The sequence below is a fragment of the Emydura macquarii genome, unplaced genomic scaffold (genome assembly GCF_026122565.2).
Source record: "Emydura macquarii macquarii isolate MOO-44397 ecotype Brisbane River unplaced genomic scaffold, CSIRO-AGI_Emac_v2 contig_2894, whole genome shotgun sequence".
Taxonomy (NCBI): Eukaryota; Metazoa; Chordata; order Testudines; family Chelidae; genus Emydura; species Emydura macquarii.
Window position 1 is genome coordinate 107,100 of NW_027133031.1, and position 24,206 is coordinate 131,305.

At 44.6% G+C, this 24,206-nt stretch overlaps 1 protein-coding gene across 1 annotated transcript; it reads right to left on the reverse strand.

Annotated features, from left to right (window-relative positions):
- Positions 1-1,770: 1,770 nt before the first annotated feature.
- Positions 1,771-23,748, reverse strand: ERLIN2 (ER lipid raft associated 2). The gene is made up of 12 exons (XM_067568430.1): positions 23,713-23,748; positions 22,234-22,355; positions 20,736-20,817; positions 19,702-19,748; positions 17,647-17,708; positions 16,251-16,376; positions 13,563-13,636; positions 12,633-12,691; positions 11,052-11,143; positions 8,192-8,281; positions 6,614-6,693; positions 1,771-4,979 (listed from the first exon to the last, which is right to left on the reverse strand). The coding sequence occupies exons 2-12, from the start codon at positions 22,338-22,340 to the stop codon at positions 4,797-4,799; spliced, it is 1,002 nt and encodes a 333-aa protein (XP_067424531.1). The 5' UTR covers positions 22,341-22,355; positions 23,713-23,748; the 3' UTR covers positions 1,771-4,796.
- Between the last annotated feature and the right edge of the window lie 458 nt (positions 23,749-24,206).

A 24,206-nucleotide genomic window follows, 5' to 3' on the forward strand; every position in this document is an offset into this window, starting at 1 on the left:
TCTTTTCTCAAGACTGTGTGCGCCTTTTTTTTAAACCTTTACTCATGGGACAGGTTTTCTAAACCTTTATCATTTTTGTTGCTCTTATCGGGATTTCCCTCCAATTTGTCCACATCTTTCCCAAAGCGTGGTGCCCAGAACTGGACACAATAATCCAGCTGAGGCCTCACCGCGGCCGAGCAGAGCAGGAAAATTTCCTCCCGTGTCTGACATACAACCCTCCTGTTAATACACCCCAGCATATTAGCCTTTTTTGCAACTACATCACATTGTTGACTCTTCTCCAATTTGTGAGCCACTATAAGCCTCCGCTCCTTGCCAGCCCGTTATTCCCCATTTTGTAGATGGCGGGGTCACAGCAATTTGTTGCTCCTTACTGCAGGCCAATTTAGAAACCAAGCAGCCCTTTATGCAAGACAGGGTCTTGCCTAAATCAGTCAGAGCCTCTAATTATTGCATGACAGCCTTTCCTTTCACCCCACCCAGGCATTACAAGTGTTGAACTGTTCTAAATTGCCTCTCTCACATTTTGCATTTGTGACTCAGAAAATTTTCAGCAAATTGAGCTATTTGGTTGCTTGGTTACTTCTCCATTCTGACAGGAAGTTGAGGAGAGAAAAGATACCTTAGCTTTAATTAATTCAGGGAGGCAGACTCATCCCATTGTAGGCGATGGGGTTCTTGGGTAATAATACCTTGCTCTTACACAGAGCACTTTACATGTGCAGCTACCACAGTGCCTTACAGAGGTAGTATCACAACCCCTTTTTATAGATGGGAAACGGAGTTTGAATGGTATTTCTTAATAGTTAAAACATTGAGGACTGGATGGCTTAGAGGTATTGAGAATGGAACACGCCCCTTTCAACTACACCCAGCCATGTCCAGCGGTTGCCATCAGAAGGATTTTTGGGAGGATCTACAGGACTCAGTCTAGCCTCTTGATGTCTACATCACAGAACTACTTTTGGCCCGGTCCACAGAGACTGAGCCCCCCTCCCCTGATTAGGAGTGGTTGCTCTAAGGAACAGCCTAAAATACTGAAAAAAGTTATTAAAAACACATTTGTTTCACAAAGCTGCCCTGTCTCCAAAGCTTTCCAGATCCAAACTGCTGTTCCACGTAACAGATTTGAGCAAGTAAAAGCTTCTCAGGGCAAGGACTTAGGGTTGGGGATATTTCCAGCCCAGCTGAAACAATACCAATTGCACATTCTGGTTGTTATCGTTAAGGGAACCTAAAGGAGTTCCTTTCTAGGGCATTAGATGCACCATTGCCTTAGGCTCCTGTGACAATCCCAGACTTTATCACTGCAAATCTAATGGGAAGACTCATCACATGGTGCCCCTCAACCAAAATATTTGTCTTTTGATGCAAGGCAACTGCCTTCCCCTCTTCTGCTATTCAGAACAATGACAGTGCTTACACAGCTGTTCTAAAACACACGCCATGCTGCCCTCTGTGAGGTTAGGGGTAAAAAAAACCATGTGAATGAACAAAATTATTTCTCTCAAACTCTTCCAAGCACTAGAAATTTGTCACTGGCATCCAATAATTACACTCCTAGTCAATTCACCATGCACATTGGTAAAGGCAGCATGCCCCCAGCAGGTACCTTTCGGCTCTTCAGATGGCTGCCCGCACTGGCACAGTGAAGCGGAGGGACCAGATCTCTTTCCCTTCCCACGCTTCAGGGGTACCACTCTTTGTCCACGTACACACTACAATGAATTCAAGCTCATTCATTCATGCTTGAAAAAATATTAAAGCTACAAGTGAAAAACATTTTATTCAGTCATTGTAACAAACAGCAAAATAAAAAGGCTTTTTATTCCAATACATCACTTCCAAGGCTTGCACAGGTCAGACCATACTCTGCCAATGCAGTAACTTTCATGCCTCCATCAGGGATTCCTAAACATCACCATTCACTTACCACCCCTTATATTCCCTTCATTGAACAAGTGGTTTTAAACATTCAAATGCTCATTTCAAACTGGCATGCAAGGAAGAAGAAAAAAAAAAGATCCAGCTGACATCTTGTCAGCGTGCTCACAAGGAAGAGATGGAATAAAGAGTCCAACATAGTAGCAAATTTACTCAGGAAGGCAAAAGAGGTTAAATGTATAAAATAATGGAGAAACCGTGTCAGATGCCAACACTGGATTCAGTCTGACAGAGAAAGTCACAGTTTAAGCTTTGTTCTAAATTATGAAAAAAAAAAAACTCACTGATGACAAGATCTCACATTATCATCTCACAAACTGCAGTAACTCAGGGCATGTCTCCACTGCAGCAGGCAGCGAGCTGCCTAGCCCGCACAGACAGACTTACACTAGCTCGGCTAAAAACAGCAGCGTGGGCATTGTGGCTCCAGCAGAGACTCGCGCTAGTCACTGGAGCTCAGGCCCAGAGGATGGGGTGGGTGTGAGAGCCTGAAGCTGCAATGTCTGCACGGCTATTTTTAATGCACAGCTCAAGCCGAACTAGCGCGAGTCTGCCTAGCTGAGCTCGGAGCCGTGCTCCCCGCTGCAGTAGAGCAGCACACCCAACGTTGTGATCCAGGAGGAATAAATAGGCTGTCAGACTGTTTTAAAAAGGATTGTGTTTTAAATTCACACCGTATTAATATTTGTGCTACTTTTTCTGCGTTTTTCCTCATTCTTTTACAGTGAAATTTTATGGTAAAAACAAATCTAAGACCTATTTATTCCACACGATAGTTTTACATGAAAGTCATAAAAATGTTCAATACACTTTGGCTTTTTTTTTTTTTTTTTTGCTAGTAAAAAATGTTTGATTAAAAACGATGCTTTAGTTACTCAATGCAAATCTTCACTGAGTGTGAAACAATCCTGAACAAGTGAAATCCCTCTCAACACACTCAGTGTAAACCTCAACCCCACCCTCAGAAAAGAAAAGCTCTCTTCTCCTCATGCGCTTTCTGTTCTCCTTGTAAGCCTTTTTGCAAATTCTAGTAATGTGAGAGCTGGGGTAGTGATTTAATTTTTCTATTGCAGTGTTGTCTAATGTAGTACTCAGGTCTGGAATCTGAACTTATAGTATAAACTTCAGGTTTTCCAGTAAGTAAAAAAATATATAGGAACAGATAAGGACTTTTCTTGTACTACAAACAGATTTATCAGTTTCCCCAGGCAGTAACTGAAGGCAGCTTTCATTTTACATTTTCAAGTACAGGTAACGTAGTAGTCATTCAAGATGTGAAAATATTAAAGAAAACCAATGTGAAAAATATTGGAGGCAGCAAAAATTCATCACATTTCTATCTGGCTGAGGCTATCTTGTTACAAAAGACCTCAAACATGTTTAGGGCGCTGATGAGTTTAGCACGCTAATACCAATGCTAGTATGTGGCAGGCTACGGAACAATGGATTATAAATGAAATAAGCTGACCACTGACAAATGTATTTGCACTCAGGCTGGAGTCACCATGGATTAGTGTGTAGATTGCAAAATAAATCAGTGATTAATAAACAGGCTTTCCTGCCAAGTAGGAGGAGATGGCCTGGGGGGTGGGGTGGGGTGGGGTGTGGGGGGGGAAACAGATGTTCTCTCCTACCCTAAATTATGCTAAACCCTTTATTTCCCCCCAGTAACTTAATGGACCACATGTATTACAGCACCATTCTGGGAGGGGAAAAGGAGAAATTGTTCTCTCTGAATTATCTAAAGACTATAGGGTACCTGTCTCTCCCTGTGACTATGCAATACTGTTTTATATGCCACCGCTAAATATGAAACAAAATGCCTGTTAGATCTAAATTACCCATTCGCTTCAATTAGTCTGATGATTCTCTTCCTGATAACTTATGACAGCCACTGAACCATGCTGGGCTATTTAAATTTAGGCCCCAATCCTACAAACAGGTATGCAGGTGATAAGTCAATGAGACCATTCACCTGAGCACAGTCACTCACCCACAGAAGTGTTTGCAACATGGGGGTCTCAGTGATTCATTGTTTGTGTGAGCCACTTCCCTCTCTACTTTCCTAAACGATGTTGGGGAAAGGTACTGTATGTTTGCACCCTTGCAGACAGATATCTCATCGAGCTAGAGAACAGGAACAAAGTACACTCACACTGCCCCCACCAAAGTGCCTCAGCTCTGTCCTGGTAGCACCACTCCTACAGATGATTTTCTAGAAAGAGAACAACAGAATTTAGACCCTCCTTATCCCTCTACAAAATACGGACAACACAAAAACACTGAGCTCAGGACATGGGAATGAACCAGCTCTGCCAACACATCTGTGTTGCCTTGCTTATGCTAGGGTATGTAGTGTACAGAAATCTTAGCACCTGTGTCTCTTTCATAGGGCTCAAAAAATAAATGTACTGGAAATCTCCAACAAAAGAAAACCGCTTCCAGCAGCAAAAAAAGGGCCTTGCCTCTCCTATTCCAATTGCTATAAATGCTCATTCGGAATTCAAACATTCATTTAATCAACCTAATCGCAGAACAAATCATCATGATGGAAATTTGCAGGCTTCTCCCCCGCTCCAGAATAACCCGGCCTACAAAAAGGAGGAGTAAAGATATAGTGCAGAGCTGAACCTGGCTGTCGAGAAGTAACCAGAAATGACCTGTGAGTATCCAAGTATTTGTGTCTAACCTGATTCCTAGATAAAAGTCTGAGAGGGATAAGTCTGGCTCATCTGCTTCAGCACAGAACAGTGAAAACAATCAAAAGGGGAAACCAACTTCTCAGTTTGTTTCATTTGTTAAAAAATAAATAGAAATTTTGCAAGGTCATTAGGTGTTATAAAATGGTTTCACAAATCCTCAGTGGTCCCAGCCCAATTCTCTTCTCTCATCTCTTCCACCAGTCCCTCTGCAGGTTTGCTCCCTGTGTGGTCCATGAACATGTTGGGAATATCTTTGCCAAAATAGATTTTGCTGTTTGATGCAATAGCTCTGTATTTCATCAGCTGCAAGTACTGGGGAGTTAGTTTTAGCTGCATGAAGAGAAAACAGAACATTAGCAGCAGCAGCCGCCCAGATTTATTGACTCGCAAACTTTTGTTGTGATCAATAGGGTACCATTTTTCCACAGCACTCATGTGGCTGGCAGACGTCCTAAGCCATGAATACCCCTCTTTTTCCAATTTAAAAGGAACACCAGCAAGAACAATGCTCCCTTCCAGTATTTGCTGTTGGCAGTGATCCCTCTAACTCTACATTTGATTTCTCTTTTTCCGGCTTGCTGCTCCCCAGCAGGTTCATGACTCTGCTAGACTGATGAATTCCATGGATAATAGCAGCATGATTTTGAACTGGCATGTAATCACATCTTCTCATAACAAGCATTCATCACTCTAGAGGGCATAAGAACAGCCATAATAGGTCAGACCAATGGCTCATCTAGCCCAGTATCCTGTCTTCTGACAGTGGCCAATGCCAGGTGCTTCAGAGGGAATGAACAGAACAGGCGATCATCGAGTGATCCATCCCGTCAACCATTCCCAGTCTCTGGCAAACAGCAATTCCTGCCTATCCTGGCTAATAGTCATTGATTGACCTATCCTCCATGAACTTAGCTAGTTCTTTTAGTCTTAGCCTTCACAACATCCTCTGGCAAGGAGTTCCACAGGTTGACTATGTATTGTGTGAAGAAATGCTTCCTTTGTTTTAAACTTGCTGCCTATTAATTTCATTTAGTGACCCCTAGTTTTTGTGTTAGGAAAAGGAGTAAATAACACTTCCTTATTTACTTTCTCCCCACCTGTCATGATTTTATAGACCTCTATCATATCCCTGCTTAGTTGTCTCTTTTCCAAGCTGAAAAGTCCCAGTCTTATTAACCTCTCCTCACATGGAAGCTTTTCCATAATGCTAATCATTTTAGTTGTCCTTTTCTGTACTTTTTCCAATTCCAATGTACCTTTTTTGAGATAGGGCGACCAGATCTGTTCGCAGTATTCAAGGTGTGAGCGTACCAAGGATTTATTAAGAGGCAATATGATATTTTCGGTCTTACTATCTATCCCTTTCCTAATGATTCCCAATGTTCTGTTCGCTTTTTTGACTGCCGCTGCACATTGAGTGGATGTTTTCAGAGAACTATCCGCAACGACTCCAAGATCTGCTCCCTTCGTGCAAGAAATTTGCCAGGTGGCACACAAAGCATTAGTTAAAAAGTTGCTGGTTGTAGCAGAGATTGTATCACATTGAAGTACTGCATCTCCAGGTTCTAGAAAGGGAGCTCTGGTCTCAGAAGCATTTAGCAGAACTGGCTCCACAGAGCAAAACCCAGCACATTTAGGCTTCCTCTGGACAGATCCATATTGGTCGATGACAAATTTACAGAAAAGGACAAGCGCCATTCTAGTCTCATGATTAACTCTCCTCTGGAGGGAATGTCACCAAAATACTAACGTGACTACTGTTCAAACGGTGCCCACCACAGTAGGGCCTGATTTTCAGTAACTGCATTTGTTTTGCACACGTAGCAGGGAGTCATTATCACAGCTAGCTTATTTTCCTTTTTCTTTTTTAAAGAAACTATAAGCTTTTCGACACAAGGACCATCTTCTCTTTCAGTTTGTACAGTGCCTAGCACAAGGGGACCTGGTCTATGACGAATAAATACCTTGTTAGCCTCTGCTATCTTCATGGCAGTGTAGCATTCGGCATCTGCTTTTGCCTTCTCCCTAGCAAGGAATGCACCATCTGTAAGGAAAAGCATGGCCGCCATTTAAACACAAGAGAGCGTGCAGCTGCTCTAACTTGTTAAACATTGTGCTCCACATTAAGACCCATCTTTGTATTTACAGTAGAACCCACGCACTGCCAGGTTATCAACACCACTTCTTAAACTACGGGTGGCACACCTGGAACATGGGGGAAGAAATGGGGTCAGAAGCTGTAGTCTCTCCTCACAGCTGAAATATAATGGGATGATTCTTGCTGGGAAAGTTTTGGTGTGTAGAGGCACATGGCTAATCTCTTCCCCCTCCTCCAATATGCAGACTGGGAAAAAGCAGGGCAGTTGTCTCACTACAGAGGAGCCTGCAGCAGCCCTACACACCATGTTTGGACAGGACACGCAGAATACCCCATCAATCCGAAACCACCGGGGGAATTTCAGGCAGTGAACGTTATTTCCCAAATAGGAATTTAGCCAGGACACGGGGGTTAACAGCCCCAGTTCTTGACTATAGGGTCAGCAGATCTTTAACCCTTAAACTCAGGTCCCTGGTTGGGCTCTTGGGTGTGGCTTTTTTCATGATATCAAGAGCGGGGGCTTTGACCCTGTGAGATGCTGAGTGCTCAAGCGCTGGAGAAGTGCCTCCCTTCAGCGTCAGGGATACAAGACGAAGCATTTTATAAAGGTCATCTAAAGAAACACACACACCCGCACTACCTATTGCAGTCTCCCCCCCGTGACTTTTTATGGTCAACCATCTCTACTGAACACTGCTGTTACACTGGAACAGTCTGGGAAGACAGGCTTATCCATATGCTCCTTGGATATTCCCGGGCTCTTTTAGGGCATCCCAACACAGTGAGCAATAATACTCTCCAATCCAAGCTGGGCAGAGTTCAAGCTGTTTCAAAGCCAGCGACTGGATAAACCATTCCTTTATCTCCACCGACAGGGAGACGGTCCCCATTTAAAAACAATACCAGCAGCTGGACGGTTGTGAATCGAAGCTTCACTCCATTTGGCCAACTAATGAGAATAGCCCTGCCGACTCAGTCATAAGAGCAGCTGGAAGGGCTGAGGCAGGGCAGAAATTGCCTGCCTGCAGGACGCGTGGGCCGCTGCCTGGTATGGAGCTGGAATGAAGGCCTGGCACCTGGTGACATGTATTCATAAGAAATAAAAACTATTGTAGTTCTGCTGGGAACTTCCTAATGAGAAGCTGCTGATCTGTAAAACTCTAATTGGCTCCTCAGTGGGCTTGTGCAAAGCTTGACAGGGCCTATAATGAACGTAATTGGAAATAGGGCCCTGCAGCTCTGAGCCAGAGAGGCAGAGTTCCTTTCTTGTCCTGGAATGTGCCTGACACAAGGCGCTGCATGGAGGAAAAAGCCCTCTCAATGAGCAGCACAAGCTCCTATAAAGCACTCGGTAACCATCACCTTGGGAAATATTACAATATTACAATTACAATATCTGTGAAGTACTTTGATAAGAATTAGTGTATTGGAAAGTTGTTCTCACCTTCAATCTCTGAAATTTTCTTCTCCGTTTCCTTCTCCATCACCTTCTGTCCGTATGTTATTTCAGCTACTTGGGCAATTTTTTCTGCCTCTGCATTGGTAAAGGAAACATCTCAATGCCCAAAGAGTTATGACCCTGGCTCCTTCCCCACAGGAATACATGCCCCTTATTTTGGAACATCATGGCCACAGACCATAATGGCAATGCCATAAGTCTATTCCCTCTTTTACTTCAGCATAACTCAGCTTTCCCAAGGGAACCCCATCCTATACTTGTTGTCTCAAAAAACAGACGTGCCGGTGAGTTCTATGGGGCTTACTCCAAAATTAAGGGCACTCTGAGTGAAGTCAGTCTTAGCTTTTTTGGTAATTTGGAATCAGATCTGCATCCTTGCTGAAAAAACGTAAACGATTAACTGAATAATAGAGTAAGAAGAACTGAGAAGAACGACTATTCAAAATCATTTTTGAATTTTGTTTCAGGATCCCATTTAAGCATAAGAGACTTTGACTGTGACTGTCTATCTGCAACAACTTCAGAGTCATCCGTTGGTACTTTTAGCAGCAGTGCTGCAACTAAACATATTTCAGACAACAAAGTATCAGTAGCAAGCAAAAGATTTCAATCATCCAGTAAAACCACCACCATGGACGGGTTTGTAGTAAAGACCAGCAAATACCAACAAGACACCGTAGATGAAAAGATTACTCGGTTCATTTATGCCACCAAGTCTCCTTTTTGCACTGTTAACAATAAACACGTCATTGACATGGTTGAGTCCTTACGACCAGGTTACACTCCACCTGGTGGAAGGTTGCTAGATATAGCATATGAAAAGGAACTTGAACAGTGTGCAAGAAATACTGAGGGGAAATTTGCCAGTTTAAGCCTTGATGGGTGGAGTACACAACGATCCAGTAATATGTGCCTGTGTGACAACAGAAGATGGGGTTGCATATCTTTCAGAAACAATAGATACATCGAGAAATGCCCACACAACAGCATATTTAAAAGAAGTGGCAGTGAAAGCTGTAATAAACTGTGACCAAAAATTCAACTGTCACGTGAACAGTTTTGTCACAGACAAAGCTGCCAACGTGGCAAAGATGAGAAGATACTTAGAAGAAGAAACGGAAGGATGCTCCTTAATAACATATGGCTGCAGTGCCCATTTAATGCATCTTTTAGCCAAAGACTTAAGTACGTCTTCTCAAGGAATAAAAGAAAATGTTGAAGTTGCAAAATACTTCCGTAACAACCATTTTGCTTCAGCTTCAGTGAAGAGAGGAGGAGGATCCAAACTAATTCTCCCTCAAGATGTTCAATGGAATTCTGTGGTTGATTGTTTTGAACAATTTATTAAGAACTGGCCTACTCTCATGAAACTTGGTGAGGAAAACCGTGATAAAATGGAAGTCTCTCATCCAAAGTATCTAACACTGGATTCAAGAGGAATGTAGAGGATATGCTCAGTATACTGAAGCCTATATCCATAGCCTTAAACAAACTTCAGAGAAATTGTTACTGCCTTGCTGATGCTGTCGAAATTTGGAATGCACTTCAAGGCCACTGAAGAAATACCTCACCAGAAAGTTAAACTGCAGGCAATAAAGAAGAGAATGGAGTTAGTGCTTGATCCACCTTATTGTCTTGTGAATATTCTCCACTCCAGATATAAAAGTAGATGCCTAACTTCTGAAGAAGATGCTGCTGCCATGGCATGGGCATCTCAAAATCATTCCTCAGCTATGCCAGCATAATACATGTCAGGGCTGGAGCGGAACCATTTAAACAGTACATGTTTACTGATGTTTTGAACAAAGTCACACCCCGGAATTGGTGGAAATCATTAGCCAGGCACCTTGAAACAGAGTTCCTTCAGTTGCTAAGCCAACTTTTCACAGCAGTAGCTTCCTCTGCAGGGACAGAGAGATTATTTTCATCGTTTGGTATTATTCACTCAAAGCTAAGAAATCAACTGGGAACTGAAAAAGCAGGAACACTCGTATTTCTGTTTCGGTCTATGAATAAAAATGACAGTGGGAGTGGGGAAGATGAGAGCTAGTTGCAGAAGTTTTAAGGACAGTTTATGTTTAGTGTTGTGATGACTCGTTAATAAAATTTGAAAATTAAAAAAAAAAAAAAAAAAGAGTTTAAGGACAGCCATCAGCCAGCAACTCAGGAGACTGCTGCAATTGCAAATGTGAAACATGTATGTAACATTTAAGATTTAGTTCAAGAAAATATAAGTGCTGTTGTGTTTGTGTGTGTGATTTAGTTCTTACCATTCCTAATGTACTGCTGCTGCATCTGTAGCTTGACACAGGTAATGAGTGTTATGTGCTATTTCCTGAATTAATAAATATCAAGTTACCTAAAAAATTACACAAAGTATATCCTCCTAGATGTTGTAAAATGCTGTATTGAGTTGTAAATTAACATGTTTTAGTGATCAGATTTGCACCGTTGTTTAAGAAATATGTGAAAAAGTACCAGTGAGAAACTTGATTTAAATCAATGATTTTCTCTTGGTGATTTAAATTGCCTTGCTTTAAATTTATCCACCATGCTCCGGACAGAACCAGCTAGACTAGAGATGTGTTAGAGCTTCGCTCAACCTCCCTACCCTTCAGCCTCTGCCGCTTCCCACATCATATAAACAGCCAATGTTCATCTTGTTTAGGGTCGCCGTATTTCAAACCTCATAGAGCCACCATCAGACTACACTGCTACTCTCACAAGACCCAGGAGTGGCACATTTGCTGTATGTACGTCCAGAGAGGTTCCCTTTTTGTACACACCCACCCACCCCTGGAAAATTTCCCAACCAGCCACATCTATGGGAGATGCATATACAGACCAATAAGAGCCTTCTTTCTCTCCGTCTCCGCTTCCTTCTCCACCACCTTCTGCTTCTGAGCCGCAATCAGCAGCTTCGTCTTCTCACTCTCCCTATTGAGCCAGAACAAGCCAGCTGGAGAACTGCAGCTACCGCACAGGATAGGAGTTCTCAAAAATGTAACCATCACCCCTAGGTGACAGCCACCCCTTCCGTGCTTGTCCCACAGCAACCTGGCAGGCATGCGATTGGGTAGATTCTCTCTCTGGAGTGCATTTTCAGGGGCAGGCAGTGGACAGGACAGTGCACATGCTCCCACTCTACCTTGCTAATTTCATACACAAGCACAGCACCCCGTTTTTCTGATCCAATAAAGAATGAGCGCTTTCCTCCCCCACAGCAAGGAAAGCTGCTTTTTCCATGACCATGCAAGTATTTAATGTGTACTGCTGCCTTCTGATCGGTGAATCCGACCTGCTCCGGTGTGCAGATCACCCTCCAGCGGAGGGCAGTTTATCGAGGATATAAGCCCTAATTACTAGAATACATGCATATAAAGTTACTGTTAGCGCAGCAGGTATAAAATCATTAAAACATGAACATGAAGCAGGAAGTGAGGCTACATGAAAACCCTTAGCCTTCAACGTACAGTTATGGCTAAGTTTTCCTTTTCTCACTTGGAAATTGCTTTTGCATTTGCTCATTTTTATCTAGTAAAATGGCTCTCTGTCCTTTCTCTCTCTAACCCCTTTTCCCACCTGTCCTCCCGCCTTCTAAGCACACTGTGAAATTAAAGAACATTCCCTTTTGAAAACACCACCAATCATGTTTTCTCCTAAAATTTCAATCATTTCAAAAACAGCTCAGGGAGCAGAAGTCAGGCCTGAAGAATTAGTCACTCTTCAAAGTACACCACCCACAGTACTATATTTATAACAACAGAGGAGATAAAAATAGGCTGATTGTAGAAATAAGGCATCCCCTTATCGTGACCCCATCACACACAAGGCACAGACACTTGCGGCTAGGGACACAGGCTTGGGAGAAAGGGAGCCCCTTCTTGACTGCACCCTGTTTGCTGGCAGAGTGCTCAGAGAACCTGTGTGTTTCTGAATGGCCAGTGCACGACAAGTTGCTGGCTTAGAAAGTGTTGAAACAACAGGATCATGTTATTCAGTGTTATGGAAACAAGTTATTTCAAAGCTTTGTTAAGTCTTCAGCCTGTTGTATCAACAATTTCCTCTCCGCTGTTCAAACAGCAGGATTACTGAGGGATTTTGCCCACTATGCCACTTTGTGCACACTCACTAAGCTGCCCTTTTAAAAAGCCTTGAAGGCGCGGTGTCAAGGTCAACAGGCCCCCAAACGAACCACTTTTGCCACCCAAATGCGTGCACACAAAATACCTTCACAACGACAGCGGCATGCTTGCATGATGCCATTCCCACCACTTGGGCCTCCTGCACATGGCAATGAAGCAGCAGGGGGCTAAAAGAGGGTGCCTGGTAGACGGCACCGAGATCATAGCATCCTATGAAAACATATCAGTCTGGATGACAGATTCACTTTGGTAACGCAAAGGTGCGAGACCCAGGCACTTACATGAGTTCATAATTCCTCCGGATTGTTTCTGGGATGTTTGGCTTTGTAACTCGGACTGCCTGGAAGACAGTGAACAGGAGACAAACAGCCAATATGTCATGAGCGACCAAAACACTGGCAAGAAAAGTGTGGTGAAGCTTGTTGTGTGTCACGAGCTTGATTCAACATTCACTAAAGTCAATGGAAATACTACAGTGGGTGTTGGATTGGGCGCCCATGCACTGAGAAGTCCATACCTGAATGTGGGGTTCTACCATCTGTCAGGACAGCACAAGACCCCACCCTCTTGCTACACTGGAGTATGGGGTTGAGATCTGTGCAGCATGATGAAATGTTTGTCCAACTTTAGGCTTTACATTGCCATCCACCACCCCAGTATCTGAATGCCAAGGGAAAACTGGGGGAGTTAGAAGCGCTTCCCTGTAGACACACTTCTGGGAGAGGGTGTCATCAGGGATTTTCCATTCCTACACTTTAATGTCCCCCATATACTGGGACAGCCCTTCCTCCTGCCTGAGGACCACAGAACCCAACTAGCTTGTGAGACCATGAGCAAACCAAAGTAGGGGTGGAGTGGGAAGGTCATTTGAAAATGACATGAAGACTCCCCTCAAGCCTTCTATAAGCCAACTCAAGTCTGATGGGGAGCCAAGCTCAGAAATCCAACTCTGCAAAACAAAGGGCAGGAGAAAGAAGGGGGAGAGAAGAATTCAATTCTTTCTTCTCAACCAGGACTCAAAATTGGGCCACAGGGTATTTAGATGCCTCAAGGAGCTCAACATGGAATCTAGTTAATAGAGCAGTTTTCCAGAAATGTTCAGCTCTCCATCCATGACCAGCACTGCACCCGCAATTTCTTACGTGTTTCTGTATCAGAATGTCCCACCCCATAACCAGCACTTTATACAGCCCAGGTCGGACCCTGGTTACCTGTATGATGAGTCCAGGGGCCATGGTGGTCAGGTCCTGCTGCAAAGCCAGTTTGAGGTTTTCATCAATCTGATCTGATATAAAAAAAGTGAGACATGGTTAAAGAACCCATAAGGCACTTGGCTCTCGGATAATCTGCAGAGTTAATCAGGATGGCTTTAATTTAGCCCTCCTGGAAATGAAACACAAGTTGAGGTTAGATATACAGAGGCTACACATCCATAGGGGAAATCAAGAGACACCTGTGTGAATTTTTTTTTTTTTTTTTTTTTTTTTTTTTTAAAACCAAACCCCAATCCTGAACCAAGCCCAGAAGTCTTTCAGCAAATCAGTTTTGATTTAAAATTGCAGGCTGAACACAAGCAAAACAAGGTGGTACCACACAAACAAGATGCAAAACCAGTCAAAATTGGTGGTGAAACCAAAATACCATAATTGGGGTGGAGTGGGGGAGGACGAATAGTGGGTAGGGATCTGTCATGATGGTGAACTTGCACCAAAAATAACTGCAAAGAAAGGGGATTCACAAACTCCGGCAACCTTTTCACGGCTCCAGTAATATACCTTTGGGATTTTTGGACCCCAGAGTTACTCTCAGAATCCACATTAGTGGGAATAAATGGACAATTACTCAGGCAACTGGCAGTATCTCAAGGTATAAATGAGATTGGATGGCATTCAGATGCACGGGGCTCATCTGACTGTCAAATTCAGAACAGGGGAAGGATTATTACCCCAGGACATCGTATCAGCTGGGACCTTGAGGGACTTTCATCTTTCTCTGAGCACTAAGCAGGTGTCATGTTACGAGATCAGCTGAGTGTACACTACTTGGCAAGTTTTCTGAAGCTACAAGGGTCCTCAGGGGATCTGGATCCTTCCTGTCATCTACTTCTGGGTTTCTAAGAGTCTCTATGTCAAAGGAACTCAGTTCTGAGCCATTCTAACAAACTTCCCCCAATGCTCTCATTCCAAAAGGGTCCTGGAGAAGTCCTAGTCATTTAAAACTGGCCTAGTCAGGCCTTGATCTACTCAGAGCTCGCACTGTTGCCAGCAAGACACAGAAAGAGGAAAAGTGAGAAAGTGAAAGGTCACATTTGTTATTTTAATAGGCTGGACACATTTTCATCAGCAAATCCATTTGGCTCAGTGGGTAGGAATTAACTTCAGTGTAGCTGGGGAATTTCAAAAGGAAATAAAGAAAGAATTCAAAGCCCTGCCTCAATGAAGGCTCCAAGGACGGTTGTGTGTTCCACTGGGGCCTGCTGAGAAATGCAACAGGAAAATAAAAAAAACTAACAGCCCTGAAAGTGATCCCGGCTCACTGTCAGTTATTTGCTTTGTCCCAGTTCAGTTGTCTGGAATTCACATTCAAAACACAGTTCAGCCACTTTAGGAAACAGCTGTTATCAGTTTCCTGCATCTGCTTCCAGATGTGGAGGCAGAGAATCATGACATAGGTCTGTATTCAATGGGCTGTGACCCATTTCTAATTCTTCAGCCAGAAAGCATCCTGCTCAGACACAAACAGGTATTAAAGAGTGAATATAAATGTATGCAGACTCTTCCTTCAGTGCAAATCAGTTTACTTTAGTTTATTTTTAGGTGCTGATGACATCTGGAGACATCTATGGGTGAAGAATGAATACACTTTCTGACAATTCCCCTCCTGTTTCTCTATAGAACCAAGTCCCAATGCAATATTTTGTAGCAATGCACTGTCAAAACAGGAATATCTAAGTCTTTTAGAAAGTGCAGTTCAGATATAGTAGTTAATGGTTAGCAATCACCACACATTCCTACAGGAGGAATAGATCATGAAGTCCCAATGACAAACATGCCGGGTGTATGTGCAAATGTCATACAGTGAGATTATGCCTCTAGTGGGCACCATGCTGCCATCTCTCCAGCTCGAGATAAGTATTGCAAAGACATTCTCATTACTTCAAAAGAAAATGAATCCTGAGACTAACCAAAGAATTTAGAAAGGGTAAAGGTCAATTAAAAAATGTCATTTGACTGTCTATCAGGACACCCTCCCGTAACAGGTTCTTCTAGTCTCTGCAAAGTCTAATTTTAAGATGACCTGCAGTCCAGAGTGGAGGATCATCTGTCCCTTCCTGAGAGATTGCACTGTTCTGTAACACCCAAATGGAGTGCCTAGGTATGCCTCCTGTGGCAATAGCTGCTTTAGAAGAGCTGAGAGATTAGCTCACCACACAGCATTTTACTTGCCCTGAATGAGTAACATTTCTTGACAGGTGATTAAGCTCTCATTTATATTTTCTGTGATGGCAAAGGGCAGGTGAATGGCTTTTGTGCCTGGGCTGGCAAACTCCTCATGAGTGTTTTGCAAGGATTAGCTAAACAGACACACCGACCTGATAAAGCTTCCACCCCTTCCCTAGGACAGTCAGCTGTTCTGTTTGTGATCGGGGTTGGTTCAGTTTAATTATAGTTACACATTCCTTACACGTACCTCCGATGCCAGAAGCATAAAGAATGTGTAACTATAATTAAACTGAACCAATCCTGGTCACAAACAGGGGCCTGATCGTGTACTGACAGACTTTAGAGTGGTGGCAGCAGAAAACCTTGCTGAAGCAACAGTACATGTTGTTAGGTTCAGGTGAACGTAACAGCTCATTTGTAAAGGTTCCAGTGATACAGGGCAGAGATGGGGCTCACCAAACAGCTCAATGTAGACCTCTTGAAGCGTGTGAACGCTGCAGAACTGGTTCAGTTCATGGTGAATCTTGTTGAAGATGAGTGCTTTGTCATAGTCTGCAGTGTAGTTCTTCACTATGTCATACACTGGTGAGAAGGAGAGACGTTTGCATTAGGAGACGAGGGAGGTGGTGGTGGAGGTCTCGTGTCGGGCTCCACCTGGGATACATACAACGGGAACACTACACATCTGCATTAGTTACTGGGGAAAGACTCACTGAGAATGCCGGACTTCTTGCCATTAGCAAGGGAACAAAATGGGAACAAGAACCCTGCACGGCTGAAGTGCACTTTGTTCATTTATTTTGACATGGAAGGTTTAATTATTGATGCTAATACTTCGTAATGTATTAACCAATGTTCTGTCGTATACTTTGTAAACATAATGAAGTCTTGGTAACATAAAACCTTTCTACAGCATCTGCTATTAAATCTTTGCTGACAAGCAGTCAGACACGGATTGTGTGTCTGAACAATATGGTATGTGGATTAGTGAGTCTGGGCATGTTCATAGCAATCTGAAATGTCTCTCAGAGCAGGAGGAAGCCCCAGACCCCCAAGCTGTATACAGATTTACTTTTAATCAATTGGACCTAAAATGGCTTGGTTCTGTTCCACTCTCCATTCATTTTTGGGATCCCACCAGAGTATTCACAAGCACAAGGGTTTGCCCCGATGTTCTAGGCCAACATATCCTCTCCTTCCTCTCTTTTACAATGTGCTGTGTGCTGGATGTCTGCTGCACTCCACCTCAGTGAGACTCTATGTATATCAATTTGTGATGTATTTGGAGTGAAAAGTGCCCAAGTCACTTAATCTGTGTCTCAGATGCCAATCCTTTGATTGTATGCTGTATCCCTTTCTCCCACCCTTTATTTATTTAGATTGTAAGCTCTTCATGACAGTGCCTAGCACAGTAATGCTTGGACTCACAGGGGCTACTATAATATAAATAATAATCTGATAGGTATTATAGATATTACAATGAAAGGTACTAGAAAAATGAGTATATCCGTGGTAGTAAGTAACAAGAACACATGATAATAAAAAGCAGAGAAATATACAGAAAATAGTAAAACAAGTTCAATGTCTTATAAATTTAAACTTAATTTTAAATTTTAAGAAATTAAGGCCAAGGAGCAGAGGGCTTTAAAGGAGACCATGCTGAATTTCTATGTCTCTTCCTGCCTCCAAAATCCATCATTGCACAAGCACATATGATTTCTCAACCCCCATGTTGCATTAGCAGGAATGTAAGGACCTTTGAGAAGGCAAAAACCTTGCCTAATGCGCAGATGTGAGTCCTTCACGCTGTAGCTTTAGAGGGGCTTCAAAAACTCATTGGCAGAGAACTCACCAGCACCTTGGATCAGGAAATTCACCACCTCGATCCTGTCAAAATAAATCATCACTCCCCCACTGTTAAAGAAAAAGAGAAAGAAAAAAGAGGGTGTACATTCCAGTGCAACATTCAGAACCAAATAAAGCTGATCAGGGACACAACCAGGGTCTGGGGTGGGTGTAAGACGTATGCAGTACTGGCTCTTCTAGAATAAGCCACTGTTTATTCATAATTATTCAGCACTTAAAGGAGAGTCGGATGGGTGGCAGAGAACAGAGCTCGCAGCAACACAACCCTGCACCTGAACCCATTCATAAAAGCAAATTCTTATTGCACAATTCGCTAGAGGCTGAAGTGCTCTCTCATCATGCAACCGCCACAGAGACAACTTCAGGGGAGACCAGTCATGGAGACAACACCCTCTAGCGGACTGAAAGGGACACGTCACAACCTTTTGTAACAATAGTTCACAGTTGCGTGCCTGCACTTACAGCAAACCTGTAAGCCACACTGCCCCTCCTCTACCTATGATGGAGGAGAGAGCTGGTCACAATTGTAGGTCTGGCTTGAACATGGGGGAGGCCTTATTTCGTGGAAGACTGGATTAAGAAGATAGCTAGTACAGACATTCTGCTGATCCAGTTAAGACAAGGGAACACCCAGGGAACTATTTACAAGGGAGAAGATAACAATGGATAAGACAGGAACATAAAGATGAAGTAAAGAGGAAGCCATACATGGACAGTGTATGGACAGAGCATGCTGTTCTATAAAGTAATCAAGTCAATCCCAGAACATGTAATGCAATGTAATGTGTAAAGGTATTAACGGAAGAGGTTTGCTGTGAAACTTTGGATGTGTGGTACTCCCTATCCCTACCCCGATCAACTCTGAGTAGCTTTGCTGTATGTTAAATAAAGGAACCGGAGTGACAAGAATACAGGCAAACTGAGTCCTTGCAGAACCAAGTGGAAGGTTTCGAGGAAACCCCAACAACAATGGTCCAGTTTACTTTGGATTTAGCGATACATGTAAGCTAGGAATAACAGGATCTAGTTTGGGAGAAGCAAGTCTATCTAGCTCTTTTGACTCTCCAGTGACCTCACAGAGGCCACTTATCCTCTCTATGCCTCTATTTTCCTACTGGCAAAATGAGGCTAAAACCTGCTTCAGAGAGAGCATGTGAAGCTCAGTATTTTAGATCCACGGACAGAAGGTGCTATGGAAAGGATTAGATATGGAAAGGGCTCTGAAGTCAATTATAATGCCATCTATCCCCCCTTGAAACTTCATGGCCAAGAATCAGGTCATGAAGACTGGGTTCCACCCTCAAGCCTAAGAGGAGAGCAGTCACACATCCTGCAGAGGATAGGGTATTTGCACTGCCACCTTCCTCAGGGTTCCACTATGGGAAACCACATTCAGCTTCTGCCTGATGCTCTGCAGAAGCCCCACAAGCCGAGGCTGCAGAGTGGAGGCTCTGAAACAGCACATTCCCTTCCTGCCCTGTGCATGGCCCTACCCCAGTCAGCACAAAGTAATTTTCAGCCTGTGATGGGCCTGTGTAAGCTCTCAGTAGAGGGAAGCTACAGTCACCACAACCTATATCTGATGGACTTTCTGCTACTGGGAGCCTGACATCCTAGTTTATGCCAGCAGAGGTCACTTTTTACCAGGGATGAATCAAACTAATAGACTGTAAGAGAAATGTGATGTTACAGGAAGTCCTCGCTTGTTGTTGTTATTATACAGTCCCATTACTGACTGTTTATTATTCTGAAATGGTATAACCCTAAGAGCAGAGTGTTATTGTTTTCATACTAAGAACAAACTAAAACACACCAAACATGCTGTTAAAATAAGACGACAATTTTTAAAGTATGTTGTAGCTTCCTGAAAACATAGGATCCAGTTGAGACGCAGGGCAGAAAGGCATGTGACCAGCCTGCTAACAGGAACAAAGGTCAAAGTACATTCAGGTATTTAATCTATGATTCAGCACAGGGAGAAACCAAGACAAAAAACTGGTGTAATCTGACTGCTGTCACAGATGGTGGTCTGACCTCTCACCTGGTACCACAAGGAACATTTTTCACCTCATCCGTCTGCAAAGTAGTCTGAAAGGGGAGAGAGAGGGAACAAAGATTCAGTTAAGAGCCAGCCTGCTTATAGTACAAGAGTAATGCAATTTCTTTGTTTTTCAGCAGTTTTTCTGCCGCGTTAGAGAGTAACATCTCTCAGGTTCCTCATTTCATCACCTCTTTGTCCAGAACAGCTTGAGGGACTGAAAAAGCTAGAACTAAATCTGCTTCTATCGATTCTTCAACCTTTTCCTATCCAGTGCTTGACAGATCTAGGGATAAACCTGAAAGCCACTTATCCAAAGGCTGCTTGACAGAAAGAGTGCATCACTGCATAACTCTTTCAGTGTGTTTGCCAGTGATCTAGCCTTCAAGTTTACTGGACAGGCTCCAAGTCCCCACTTCAGAATATTTATCTCCCTGTTTGAAAGGAAAACTGGGGAAGAGAAAGAGATGGGGAAAAGAAAGATGTACCATCCCAAGAGAAAGATGAGGAAAAAGCCCAGGAAGTTCAGAGCAGGCCTGGGTCAACTCCAGTGATGCAAACCCTGCAGCAGTCTGTTGTATCCAACAGAGCTTTGAGTAGGAGGAACTATAAAAAGGGAGAATGTAACGCAAAATACCATTTACAGTGCAGATTCTCTATGTCCCCTTCTGCTCGGGGGTGAAATGGCCACATGCAGATGTCCAGCCTAAGCCTTATGTACCCCTGGGGTTTTAAGTGGTGAATATGCTTTGCACTGGCCCTCTGCACATGGGCCATTTCCATCCTTTGTGCAGGCAGAGTCTGATCAATTACCACTGACTTCAGTGAACAATGGATCAGGCTCATCCTGAGCTTAAGGGCATATCCCCCTCCTGCCCGGATTGTCTGCTGGCAGGTTTCCGAAAGCATCGTCATCGGTCTTGTGCCAGCAACATCACAGGTGGTTGCCCTGGAAAAGACAGTGACGTCCCAAATGCAGCATTCTCTGACCAACTTGGCAGGAAAACACTAATTTAAACAGACAAATGCACAAATACCTGCACTGATTTGTAGGAGGTTATAAAGGGGAGCATAAGGTGGAAGCCAGGTCCACTTGTGGAAGTCAGCAATGCACCACCTCTGCAGGAGAAGAAACAGAGAAGAATGGTACACAGTTTATTCACAAGTATCTGCAGAGACTTTGACTACAGGAAGGCCCTGAAACATTAAAGATTAGATGCACTGAAAAGGTAAATAAAACTGACATCATCTTGTCACTTCCAAACAGACAGATATCTGCAAAGATATCTGCATATGTCCTCCGTGCTTGGACACTTTTCTCCTTTAGTTTAAGTTCTTGACAGAGTTCACAGCATTGTGAAGACACTTGAGATAATGAGGCAATACTAAAACCATACAAGCTCACTGCCTTTGATAAAAAGGAAAAGTTGCCTCTGTGGTTGTGGGGGTTGGTTTTGCTTTGCCACAAACCACATCCAGTTGCCAGTTAGGATATGAAAAGTCACCCGCTAGCTAAGTCAGACATTTATTCCCATCCACAGCATTGAGTGTGTGGATTTGAAAAGATTTCCAGAGTTACAATCAAAACATGAAGAAAGCCCCTTATCCACGAAAGAACCCTAATGACAAATAACCCCCAAAGCAGCTGTCTCAGAAAACAAATGGAGACAGAATATACCTTAAAATAAATAGTTGAAAATCAGTGTCATAGGATTTGAACCTTTTCCCTCCAGGTCACTGGTGCAAATCCAGCCCAGACTGATAGTAACCGAAAGTTGTTACCACCTGACAGCTGTTCAGTAGCCTATGTGGAATGAGTTGGTGGGATAACCCTCAATCCAGTCCCCAATGGTGTCCACAGCACAAAAACATGCCATTACATTTGTCACTAATCAGCCCCCATGTTGGTTGGTTTAACAGAGGTGCTAAGATTTGAATAAACCATGGAGACTGAACTGCTCTCTCTCTCTCACATAGAGATGGTCCCTCTATGTCAGGGCATGTGTGTATTAGCAGAGAAGCTGGCACTGCCAATACTGTATCTTCTCTGAGTTTAAACAGAGGACTTAAATTCCAATGGCTGTCAGGTCTGTACCTTTTAACAACATCACTCACACAATCAATCGGTCTCTTGCACCTGCCAGCCAGTGAAGACCAGAACCTGAACTTCTGTTTTCCCCCCTCACACAGCTGACAATATCACAAGCACATGAAGTGGAACAGAGAACTGCAGTCCTTATTCCAATATCAGGGTAATGGGGTGTTATCAACTCTTCTGGAGAAACCACAGAAACGTGAACTCAGACTTTACATCCAGGTGAAGGAGGATGAGTCACAAGCTATTCCATACTAAAGTGGAATTACTGATACTTTCTAAAACTACCTGAGTGTGTTCCATTACCAATTTGGGATTGCAAACTACGTCTTTTCTCAACTCCATCCCCCTTTGACAGAATATTGGCTTCTGATGGAAGCCACTGGATAGTGGTTTCAAAACACTGTGAACCCAAACAATATTCCAGATGCATGTCTTACCTATAATAAACGCCAATATGTCCTTCCTCAATTTTGTGTATTGCAGAGAAGAGAGCTGCAGCCAGAAAACTAACAGACAACGCCGCTATCGCACCTAGTTGGGCCATCCCTGAGAGCACATCCTGGGGAGAAGGAATGTAGGGCAGATGGGATGAGAGACTGAGGCGAACTGAAAAATCTCATAACAACTATACCTAGAAATTTGTAGCACCTTCCAGCAGAGGATCACAAAGTTCTTCCCCAAAATTAAGCCTCTCAGGTATTCCCAGGAGGCAGGTTTTACTCCCATTTTATAAAGGGAGAAACTGAGGCAGAGAACTCACATGCCCATTGTCACCGAGTGAATCTGCGGTAGAGCTGGGAACTGAACTCAGAAGCCTTGATTCCAACTCTCTTGCTCTAGCCACTGGACAATATCTCGGCTCTGTCTCTTTTTGTTTAGATTTACTAAAATATTAGATTTAATGCATCCCCTACCGGTGTATTTGGGCTATAGTTAAAGGACCCAGAAAGCCAAGAATCTAGTGCTAACATTATTAGCATAGGTATCCTATTCTCCAGGCTCAATCTCCATGGAGTATAAAGCTGTTCTGCTATAGAGGCAACATGTGCAAGCGAACTAGAGGACTCTTGGCACACACAGAGGTTGTTTGATGTGGATACATTAATTCCAGGAGCTACACATGCCTCTTAACAGGAGAGGTGGCTTCTTGCAGTCCTGACCAAATGACACAGGCTGCCCAACGAAGCAGGGGCTGCCGCTCTGCCCTTGCGACCTGCACCCACAGAACAAGCATCGCCCATCATTTCACAACCACCCGTTCGGCGGTGTTTGTAAATGCCGGCCAGGGCGCACCCGGGACTGCACGGGGCCTTACGGAAAGGTTACTGAGAAAGAACCTGAGCTCCTCAGACGCTCGACAAGCAGCCCCACACCGCGGCAGGCCCCGAGTGATGCTGTGGACACGGGGCGTCATTCGTAGCCACACACACGAGGCCCAAAAGGTGTCTGCCTGTTACGTGGCTCACGGCGACAGACCTTAAAAGGAGCCCCCGTCGCCCAGTCAAGCTGCTGCCACCTCCCCCGGCCCCGAGTGAGAAGGGGGGGGGGCGCTCCCGGAGCAGGGCCCCACATGGGGGGGGGGGGAAGGGTACACAGATCCGGGGCCCGGAGGCCCTGGGGGGCCCGGCCCAGGCTGCGACCCCCATTACCACGAGGGGAAACAACGTGTCACGGCTCATGAGACTGTCGGTGCGGGGCCGGGGCCCGAAAACATTACGTGGGGCCCTGCCCGGGGAGGGGGGGGGTCCTGAGAGAGCCCCGGGGGGAGGAATGCCGGGAGGGGGCGGGGCTGGGGGTGCCCCGGCGGGGGCAGGGAGCCGGGGTAGGGCTTGGGGCAGGGCTGGCCCGGGGGGGGGGAAGGGGCAGGAGGGAGCCGCAGCCAGCCCTGGGGAAGGGTCCCCCCGCCCCGCACTCACCACCACCTCCCGCCGCTGCAGCTGCTTCCGGGTGTGCCGCCGCCGCCGGCTGATGACGCTGATATCGTCATCACTGCGCGCGGCGCCGCCCGCTGGACCCCTGCAGTTCCAGTAGCAGCTCCGCCAGGGGGAGCAAGAGACTCGCTCCCGGCCTTCGGCCTGGGGTCAGCGCCCCCCCCCGCTTTCTCTGGGCGGGGGGGGAAATTTTGTGTGCAGGACTCCGGGGTTCTTTTCCTGTTTCCCACACTTAGTCACTGTGTAGCCTTGGATTCTGTTCTGGGTCCTGTTCCTGGCTCCCTACACCCACTCAGTGTGTAGCCCCGGACTCCTGGGTCCTTTTCCTGGCTCCCATACTGACTCACTGCGTAGCCCCGGACGCCTGGGTCCTGTTCCTGGCTCTGATGCTCACATGTTGTGTGGCCATCAGCTTGTCTTGGCCCTATGCCCGTTCCCCAAAACCACCTCAAGCCTGTGGCCCATGAGTGCTGGGTTCT